We start from the raw sequence: 10,859 nt of genomic DNA, 5'->3' as shown, positions 1-10,859 counted from the left end.
AATGCCAAAAAAGACGCAACACTGTTTCTAGGTGGTCATTACAAAAGGTAAAAAAAATTTTTTTTACTTCTTCATATAGTGGTTGGCAGGATAGTATTTATGAATAATTTTAAAAGAAACGTCCTTCATTTTGTTAATAAGTAGGTATGTGTGTGGCAACATCCAAACTTTATTCCAGCAGACATTATCAATAAAACCATTGCAATAAGGCATGACATAAGGTACAGATACAACATCCTGTTGAAACAAGGCTTGTAGAGCTCTATTGTTGTTGGATGGACTAAAAGAAAAACTAATCTTAGGATGCTTCCTTTTAAGGTTAGTCAGGTCTTGACACGTTCCTGAATAATAAAGCAACACTTGAGGGAATGGCATCTGAAACAATTGCAAAATCTTTAGGTGATAAGAATTCCTTAGAATTAAGTAAAAGACCCTCTGCATTTACAAGTTGTCTCACCAATAGGATATTATTTCGGAACCAATATTCTAAAAACAAAGAAATATTTTTATACAATATATCCATCCCGATTATTCCATATATAATATCTGTGTGGAGAAAAAGTATGCTTATAAATTAAGGACCATAACAAGAATACCTGCCGATGAAAAGCAGAGTTTCACTGGAACTTTGTCAATATTATAATTGCAAACCAACATGAAGTTAAGGCTACCAAAAGTAGAGAAGACATGATGAGGAATACATTTCCACATAGAAGTGGGACTTCTTATGAATTGTTTTATCCAATTGATCTTAAATGTATTATTTAAGGATCCGCCCCTTTTGTTACATTTTTGCCTGAAATGACATACTCCAATCTAACTGCCTGTAGCTTAGGCCCTGAAGCAAGGATATGCATTTTCTTGGTACCATTTGAAAGGAAACACATTGAAGTTTGTGGAAATGTGAAAGGGATGTAGGAGAATATAACACAATAGATCTGGTGAAAGATAATACAAAGAAAAAACCAAACATTCTTCTGTATTTTTTTGTACCATTATCTTTGAAATGCAAGAGAAAGGCCATAAAGTATTATTCCAGACCAGGTGCAATATACATTGCAGCGTATGTGCATAAAAAAAGACTGATCCAATGAACCATTGCATTTCTGCCCAAATATGCCTAATTTGTTTAACTTTTTATGTTCAAAATTGTGCACTCTCCTCAAACAATAGCATGGTATTCTTTCACTGTAATAGCTACTGTAAATTGGACAGTGCAGTTAGATTAACAAGAATTTAAGCTTTCTGCCAATATCAGATATGTCTATGTCCTGGGAAATTTTCTTGTTACTTACAACCTCATGCTAATCGCATTAGCCTACATTAGCTTAACCGACCCGTGGAAGGGACACTGATCCCGAAGAAGTTTTAATTAAGGTAGTCCAGAAAATTCAGCCCACCATACTCATAAGTCTTCATCACAACAGTTTTCCTAATGTAATGGGTACGGTTTCTCACAGAAAGTTGAAAAACATCTGGTCTATCTTCTTGCTTATTTTACCGTCAAGATATAAAGATAGAGCGGCATGTGTTAGTCTAGAGATACCTTCAGCCTTGGTTATTAGGACTCTTCATTTTAAGGATAAGTCCCTCTGTAGCCATTGATTTAGCTTCTTCTGGGTTTTTTAACAAGAGGGTTAAAATTTAGTAAGCCTCCATACATCTGATCCTTAGTAATGGTTATGCCTAAATATTTAAGTTCTTCTTTCACTGGAATACCATAATATGAAGGTGTCACAATCTTTAACAGCCATGAGTTCACATTTATTAATGTTAAGATATAGACCAGATACTTTGGAAAAGGATTCTATCACATTGATCGAAATGAGAATCTGACTAGCGTCTTTCAGAAAAAGTGTAGTATTGTCAGCCAGCTGGCTTATAATTTCTTTACCAGCTATGGAAATACCTTGTACAGGACTATTTTTTAAAGAATTTGCATGAAGTTGGGTGATTAATAAAAATAGATACGGTGAGATCGGACAACCTTGCCTAATTCCTCTCTTTAACTCAAATCTAGGTGAGGTGCCATGTTTCAGTTTGATAGAGCTGTTACCATTCATATAGAGTTTTAATAGCCTTACAGAAAAAATCCCCAAAGCCACATTTCTCAAGGGAGCAGAAGAGGAACTGATGCTCAACTGTGTGAAATGCTTTATAAAAATCTGAAAATAATATGAAGCTGTCCTCGGTTATTAGGTCTGAGTAGTCAAGTATGTCTAATACTTGATATTGTTAGAAATATGTATGTTCCTCATAAAGCCACACTATGTTTCATCAATGATTGCATCCAGGACTTCTTCATTCTTTTTGCAAGTAGTAGCCATTATTATTAAGAAGACAAAATGGACGCCAGTTATGGATGAGCAGAACTTCTTTTTAGGCTTTAGGTATCAGTGTTATTAAACCCTGACTCATTGTAGGAGGGAGTACATTGTTTTCAATACTTAACAATACATCATATTTCCTTCTCCCTTAATTCAAATGATGGGTTGGTTGTTTAGCATCAAATACTGACACGTGCTCACTATGGGGCAAAAGAGATAGGGTTGGCATAGATTGTTGATAACATGTCAACTATATTTCATCTCCAATGTTTATTGAAAACATAAATGAAGTTGTACAATGAGCACTTGTCTCTCAAATACACCATTACAGTTGTTGGTTAGCTAGCTAGGGGATTTTAGCCATACTAGCATTGACGTGACATCAGTCAAAACATCTCAAAACAAGACATGATATAAAAACAAATACAACTAGCTTACGATTCCCCACATGGCAGTTTCTTGTCATTGTTGCTAGCAATCTGGCCATCCAGAATCACAACACATGGCCTTCTCCCCCATTGAAGGGTGTGCTTCGTTTTAACCCGTCTTTAAAGTAAAGAAGAAATAGTAACGAATAAAGAATAAATATTTAATTTGCCATTTTATTCAAATAAAGTACAATTAAAAAGAAACCTAAAAAAATACATTGGTTATTTTATTACATTGGAATAGATTCAGACTACCTCGCTGTGTGTGGTGTGTGCGTGCGTCTCTGTCTCATCGCTTGAGGTCTTGCTTTATAGTTCTCTGCAAGCTGGCAATGCTGGCGTCCAGAGCGGCCAGCCCGTTCCGGAACTCCTGTTCGTCACGCGTGTCAAAGGTTGAGCTTGACCATGCACTCCAATCAGAAGCCAAGGATCTGACCTCACATAAGGAGAGGCCGGTGGAGTCAAGCGAAGAGTTCCGCCCCTTGCCCGGTGATGCCATATCCATGTCCAGACGGCGACTCTGGGACAGGTCAGAGTGTCCAGCGCCATTAGAGCAGAGTCCGTTTGATTGGTGGAGATTAGAAAATAGGCTTTTTAATTGAGGGAAACTCTCGAGGGCAACACTAAGGCTCTGAAGACCCTGTGGTCCTCCTCCTCTCTGTGACATCATCACAGTAAGCGGTGACCCCCCTCCTCTCTGTGACATAACAGGAAGCGGTGACCCCTCAACAGGAAGTGGTGAACTCACAGTCTCTCTCAGTGGGGCGAAGGCCAAAGGTGGGGTGGCTTTTCTTTCCAGAGCCACACACAGACTCACTTCCTGATCCGCAGACGCACACACACTCTGACCACCTGGTGTACACACACTGAAGTCCTGCTGGTGTGTGTAGTTGCACTCAGGGCCTTTACAGGGCAGGGAGACAGAACCACACCCCTTTTGCTCCAACGACCACAGGTATTGGCTGACTGGGTGGTCTGACGGACCCTGCTGGTTCTGGTATTGGTCCAGAGCTCGTTTAGTGAGAGGGAGGCGGGACGTAGGGATGTCAGTCACAGCAGGAGACTCAGCGACAGGGACCTGTAGAGCTCTGAGAGAGACAGAGAGAGAGAAGGGTAAAAAGAAAGAGCGGGAGGAAAAGACAGAGCGTGAGAAACAGACAGACAGAGGACAGGTCGAGAGAGAAAAACTGTCAGTAAAAAATATAAACTCCAATCAATTATTAGAAAGTACACACACACACCTGAGGTGGTCCTGTAGTGTGTGGATCTCTGTCTCCCTCTTCTGGGTGTTGAGGGCCAGTGCAGCATTCTCCTTCTGACACTCCTGCAGCCTGCGGTTACAGCCCTGCATCTCATCCAGAGCAGACTGCACGTCTACACACAGAGACACACAGAGACACACAGAGACACACAGAGACACACAGAGACACACAGAGACACACAGAGACACACTTATATAAAGAGATGATATCCATATTAGATAATACACACAGACACCTCAGAGATCCTTTAATCTCAGCGTAATATGGATCAGTTTAAGGCCCTGATCTTCATGTATTTTAGATAGAAAATAGAAAAGAAGCTGAGTACGTTCCCCCCTCATCTATTACCTTTACTGATACGACTGCACTCCGCCTCACTCTGCTGCAGCTGGCTCTGTGTGTCCACCAGGGCTTGCCGTAGCTCAGTGTTACCGTGCTGCAGCTCTTGCAGGCTTGTGTGAGCATCGTTGAGCTCCGACTGCAGAGCCGACACTAAGAGACAGAGGAGGTTAGACAGCCGACACTAAGAGACAGAGGAGGTTAGACAGCCGACACTAAGAGACAGAGGAGGTTAGACAGCCGACACTAAGAGACAGAGGAGGTTAGACAGCCGACACTAAGAGACAGAGGAGGTTAGACAGCCGACACTAAGAGACAGAGGAGGTTAGACAGCCGACACTAAGAGACAGAGGAGGTTAGACAGCCGACACTGAGAGACAGAGGAGGTTAGACAGCCGACACTAAGAGACAGAGGAGGTTAGATAGCCGACACTAAGAGACAGAGGAGGTTAGATAGCCGACACTAAGAGACAGAGGAGGTTAGACAGCCGACACAGAGACAGAGGAGGTTAGACAGCCGACACTAAGAGACAGAGGAGGTTAGAGAGCCGACACTAAGAGACAGAGGAGGTTAGACAGCCGACACTAAGAGACAGAGGAGGTTAGACAGCCGACACTAAGAGACAGAGGAGGTTAGACAGCCGACACTAAGAGACAGAGGAGGTTAGACAGCCGACACTAAGAGACAGAGGAGGTTACACAGCCGACACAGAGACAGAGGAGGTTACACAGCCGACACTAAGAGACAGAGGAGGTTAGATAGCCGACATTAAGAGACAGAGGAGGTTAGACAGCCGACACTAAGAGACAGAGGAGGTTAGACAGCCGACACTAAGAGACAGAGGAGGTTAGACAGCCGACACTAAGAGACAGAGGAGGTTAGACAGCCGACACTAAGAGACAGAGGAGGTTAGACAGCCGACACTGAGAGACAGAGGAGGTTAGACAGCCGACACTAAGAGACAGAGGAGGTTAGACAGCCGACACTGAGAGACAGAGGAGGTTAGACAGCCGACACTGAGAGACAGAGGAGGTTAGACAGCCGACACTAAGAGACAGAGGAGGTTAGACAGCCGACACTAAGAGACAGAGGAGGTTAGACAGCCGACATTAAGAGACAGAGGAGGTTAGACAGCCGACACTAAGAGACAGAGGAGGTTAGACAGCCGACACTAAGAGACAGAGGAGGTTACACAGCCGACACTAAGAGACAGAGGAGGTTAGACAGCCGACACTAAGAGACAGAGGAGGTTAGACAGCCGACATTAAGAGACAGAGGAGGTTAGACAGCCGACACAGAGACAGAGGAGGTTAGACAGCCGACACTGAGAGACAGAGGAGGTTAGACAGCCGACACTAAGAGACAGAGGAGGTTAGACAGCCGACACTAAGAGACAGAGGAGGTTAGACAGCCGACACTGAGAGACAGAGGAGGTTAGACAGCCGACACTAAGAGACAGAGGAGGTTAGACAGCCAACACTGAGAGACAGAGGAGGTTAGACAGCCGACACTAAGAGACAGAGGAGGTTAGACAGCCGACACAGAGACAGAGGAGGTTAGACAGCCGACACTAAGAGACAGAGGAGGTTAGACAGCCGACACTAAGAGACAGAGGAGGTTAGACAGCCGACACTAAAAGACAGCTGACACTAAGAAACAGAGGAGGTTAGACAGCCGACACTAAGAGACAGAGGAGGTTAGACAGCCGACACTAAGAGACAGAGGAGGTTAGACAGCCGACACAGAGACAGAGGAGGTTACACAGCCGACACTAAGAGACAGAGGAGGTTAGACAGCCGACATTAAGAGACAGAGGAGGTTAGACAGCCGACACTGAGAGACAGAGGAGGTTAGACAGCCGACACTAAGAGACAGAGGAGGTTAGACAGCCGACACTAAGAGACAGAGGAGGTTAGACAGCCGACACTAAGAGACAGAGGAGGTTAGACAGCCGACACTAAGAGACAGAGGAGGTTAGACAGCCGACACTAAGAGACAGAGGAGGTTAGACAGCCGACACTAAGAGACAGAGGAGGTTACACAGCCGACACAGAGACAGAGGAGGTTACACAGCCGACACTAAGAGACAGAGGAGGTTAGACAGCCGACACTAAGAGACAGAGGAGGTTAGACAGCCGACACTAAGAGACAGAGGAGGTTAGACAGCCGACACAGAGACAGAGGAGGTTACACAGCCGACACTAAGAGACAGAGGAGGTTAGACAGCCGACATTAAGAGACAGAGGAGGTTAGACAGCCGACACTGAGAGACAGAGGAGGTTAGACAGCCGACACTAAGAGACAGAGGAGGTTAGACAGCCGACACTAAGAGACAGAGGAGGTTACACAGCCGACACTAAGAGACAGAGGAGGTTAGACAGCCGACACTGAGAGACAGAGGAGGTTAGACAGCCGACACTAAGAGACAGAGGAGGTTAGACAGCCGACACTAAGAGACAGAGGAGGTTAGATAGCCGGGCAGTTTATCTTACCGTCAGTGTCACAGTGGACATCTCTGGCCTCCCTCTCTGCTCGCTCTCTCTCCTGCAACTGTTGGTTCACTATCCTCAGACGCCTGAACACACACGTTAAAGTGATACATCTTCTGTATGAAACAACCACACACACACACACACACACACACACACACACACACACACACACACACACACACACACACACACACACACACACACACACACACACACACACACACACACACACACACACACACACACAAGGACCTGGGTGTTGGTGCTGACCTGCGTAGCAGTGCGTTCTCACTGCGTAGAGGTTGCAGGGCCAGAGAAATCTCAGCCTGGATGTTAGAGCTGCCCACCATGACAGGAAGTAGAGACACTGTCTGCTCCAGCTCACACACCAGACGCTCTGCTACACTGTCTACAGAGGAGGAGGGGGGAGGAGGGAGGGAAGAGAGGGAAGAGAGAGGGAAAATGGTTTGAAGGAGAGAGAGTGAAAGAGAGAAAGTGTGAGAGAGAGTGGCAGAGATTGAATTTGATTAACATTTGATTAAATAGTCATTTTGACTGATTGAGGAGTTGACTGATTATTTTGACAGGCTGGTTGATTGATTGATTACCTTGGCTAGCGAGCAGAGCCTTCAACTCTCCAATGAGGTACTGAACAGTCATCACCTGACGAGCGGTTCCCTCTGGACTACAGTCCTTAGAGCCCAGCGTCAGCGGCATGCGTGTGTAGGAGTGTGTGTGGTTGGGAGCCACACCTGGATGTGTGTGTTGTAAGTATGCCTGTACAGGCAATTGATCTTTGTGTGTGTGTGGGTGTGTGCATGCCAGCTGGGTGTGTGTTTGTATGTTAAAGCAGGTCTGGGCGCTGGTGTCTCTCACTGGACATTCCTCTTCCTCCTCTCCAGCGTTACCCTCCATGTGGCCGCAAGCCTCCCTGGCTAAGGTCCCTCCATCCTGGGTAGAAACCAGCTGGCCCCCCCTGCCCAGGGATGGAGCATCTGGGGCAGACTGGGGTTGAGTGTTGGCAAGGGGGTGAGGTTGGGGGTGAATTCCAGAGAAGAGTACTGGTGGTCCCTGACGAGAGGGAGAGCAGTAAGAAGAGATTGGATGTCCACTTTCTCCAGACACAGAGCTGTCAGAGGGCAGGGGGGCAGACAGGGCTCGCCTCTCCACAGAGGGAGCACCGAGGTGCAGGCTACAGGACCTGGAGCTCCCCTGGACAGCCGGACCGCCAACCCCAGAGACGAAGCCTCCTGGCTGGGCTGCGAGGAGAGAGAGCACTGGGCCTGTGAGAGGGGCTGTGGGTAGAGAGGTAGCTACAGCTCCAGGAGAAGCTAACGGAGCTGTGGAGGTAGAGCCCCCCAGGTGGACTGATGCCACCCCAATGATGGAGCCTCCAGGCTGGGCTAGAGGGACTGAGGGGCCTGGGGGGAGTGTGTTGTTAGGGGGGAGTCTTTGGGGACTCAGGGTGGGGGTGGAGGTGGTCAGGCGACAGTTAAACCGAGCATCTGACTCCGGCTCTGACGTTCCGGCCAAACTCTGAATATTGTTCCTCATCCCAGGATACGACAGGGATGACAGGATCGTCTTCTGCACGGGAGCTGGAGCAGAGAGAGTTATCCATTGTTGCACACCACGCACTCACACCAACACATACGCACACACATACGCACACACAGAGACACACACAGGTCCCACCTGTTTTTTTAGCAGTCTGAGTGACAGGTCTCTTTGTCTGCTTCCTCCTCTCTGTGTCTACCCTCTCCTTTCCCAGAGTGCACAGCGGTCGGGATTTGGCGGGTCGAGTCTTCCCTGCTCCCCTGAGGGAGATTGGCTTGGCCTCTACCACACAAACACTGGTCAATAACTTCAGCTAGACATGTAAATGTTCTGTGGAAACAGAGGAAATAGTTGACTGGTACCTGCCGTCTCTGCCTGGAGAATGACATTGAGCAGCGCAGCACACTGATCCAGACCCTTGTGAATGGTTGTCACCTTAGAGAGAGCATAGATGCAAACCAACTTACAATCACTGTTAGGGGATTATAACTCTTATTAATATAAGACACAAATAGGCTTGTTATTAACTTGTTATAGGCTTGTTATTAACGTTGCTACTGACTGTTTATGGATGTGTTATTACCTGGTCCTCTGAGTCTGTGGAGTAGAGGGAATAAGCCGGCTCAGTAGAAGTTACTAGTGGACGCCCTGCTCCCCTACAGAACAGTGACAGTGAATGGATATAATGACACTCTGCAACAGGGATGTGACTTATCAGTCCCGTGTGTTCTCTTACCTTGGGGGACGGACAAACTCAATATACTTTAAATTGACAAAAACCAAATGGAAACTGTAGAAATGATAATGGACCTACATTCATACAGTTTCTTGACTGTGTCCAGTTCACTAATAGCAGGTTGATGTTTATTGTCATGACTCTTTCCCTGGAGACAGAACTGAGCATTTTCCGCTAGATGGGCCAGCTGCAAAGTCCAAATCTGCTACATTGTAAAAATTAATGAAACAAAAATGTGCTTTTTGGTCTTAATTTAAGGTTAGGGTTAGGCATTAGGGTTAGTAGTGTGGTTAAGTTTAGGTTAAAATCTGAATTTTATGCCACTCTACAGAGCTGCCTCCAGGGCAAGATTCATGACAACAAATGCCAATCTGCTCGCTAATAATAACCGAAATGAAAGCTAGACAGTCAAGGAGCCTTGGAAATTCCAAAAACGATGGACAGAGGACTATATTTCCGATTTTTTTTGCGGCGAGGAAATACTTTTGTGCGGTCCTCCGGACTTCGTTGAAGACCCCGGGGCTAAACGACTTACCTCTTCTTTGAGCCCTGGCCCCTCCCACCTCCAGTCAGTCTTCCAGAGGATATCACCTGTCAGTCAAAAACAGGGGCTGAATCTGAATACGCTCTAAAATGGTGTCCTTTCCCTGGGAGGCTTGGGGAAAAAGCTAGACACCACCATATGAGGCTAACTACAGTCATTATCAAGACAGATAAGAGTTCGCAGGCACATTGTGAATAGCTGAGATGTCTTACCTTGTGTCTAGCAAGCCCTTGCTTTGGCATAGCTGGCTAGTCAACTGCTGTCCAAATGGAAGGAAGAAAAACGATGGTAGCTAACAAATTCTTTTCAAGAGTAGCCCTAATCAACTATCTGCAAACTGCACTAGCTTTGAGTGCACAAAATGTCTGAAGCATTCTCTGACTGACTATCTAGAGCGAAACTAGTTGATGTTGTCACGTTGAAGCTTTTATTACAGTTATTATTAGCTTCTTTTTTTTTTTTTACTGGCGCTAGAATAAACAGGAACCGGCGGGTTTTGTTTGAAACGGAAAGTAACGTCGTGACCAATGAAAACATCGCTGCCAAATATCTAATGAATGTTATTGGCGGATGTAAGCTGATGTCGTAATATCCAGTTTATGGATTGCATGAAGCAAATGTCACTCAAATGTAGCCCCCCCCCCTCCCTCCTCCCTAAATGTTGGTCTGACGACGCTGAATTCGGTGTCACCATGGAGACGAGATGATACAATTTAACGCCAATGATTGTTTTATTACCATTAGCGTTTTTTAAGTGTTTCCTGGGAATATGTGATACAAATAATATATTGTGTTGTTGGATTAATGTACATCTTACTATGGAAAGAAATGGTATGATATATATATATATGTTCAATGTTACTAGTGAGGGTCTTCCAGTGGTAAACACACAGAGACACACAGTCTGACTGGATACAGTTTATTTACACAACGAGTGCAGATTAAGAATGAACATCAACACTGACAAACAGCAGGGGTGGGAGTGGGGGATAAAAGCAACAAGCGGGATTCCCTAGAAAATATATATACACGTAGAAAAGTATTGTGCTGTTGTTGTTTTTTGCAGTTCATTTTTTTTAATGATTTTTTAATGAAATGGATCGATCCCTCTCGAGTCTCCCTAAAAGTTGGTCCCATGAGCCAGGGAAGATCATTGGTGGTGTGGTAGCCTAG

The 10,859-nt window shown here is 45.5% G+C and overlaps 1 protein-coding gene across 1 annotated transcript; it reads right to left on the bottom strand.

The window, feature by feature from the left end:
* Positions 1-2,643: 2,643 nt before the first annotated feature.
* ccdc14 (coiled-coil domain containing 14) lies at positions 2,644-10,155 on the bottom strand. The gene is made up of 11 exons (XM_038979877.1): positions 9,899-10,155; positions 9,678-9,733; positions 8,990-9,062; positions 8,769-8,841; positions 8,545-8,688; positions 7,458-8,447; positions 7,120-7,258; positions 6,850-6,932; positions 4,366-4,509; positions 3,997-4,129; positions 2,644-3,843 (listed from the first exon to the last, which is right to left on the bottom strand). The coding sequence occupies exons 1-11, from the start codon at positions 9,926-9,928 to the stop codon at positions 3,045-3,047; spliced, it is 2,664 nt and encodes an 887-aa protein (XP_038835805.1). The 5' UTR covers positions 9,929-10,155; the 3' UTR covers positions 2,644-3,044.
* Between the last annotated feature and the right edge of the window lie 704 nt (positions 10,156-10,859).

Source organism: Salvelinus namaycush, chromosome 40, assembly GCF_016432855.1.
Source record: "Salvelinus namaycush isolate Seneca chromosome 40, SaNama_1.0, whole genome shotgun sequence".
Lineage (NCBI taxonomy): Eukaryota > Metazoa > Chordata > Actinopteri > Salmoniformes > Salmonidae > Salvelinus > Salvelinus namaycush.
The sequence above is the reverse complement of the archived record's forward strand: the minus strand, read 5'-3'. Positions and strand labels throughout refer to the sequence as shown.

Bases quoted from the DNA above. Each gene is read 5' to 3' on its own strand.
- ccdc14 (XM_038979877.1), bottom strand. From the start codon at position 9,928: ATGCCAAAGCAAGGGCTTGCTAGACACAAG. The intron at 8,842-8,989 runs GTAATAACACAT...GCTCTCTCTAAG, and splicing joins CCACAGACTCAGAGGACCAG to GTGACAACCATTCACAAGGG. The intron at 4,510-6,849 runs GTAAGATAAACT...TCTGTCTCTTAG, and splicing joins TGTCCACTGTGACACTGACG to TGTCGGCTCTGCAGTCGGAG.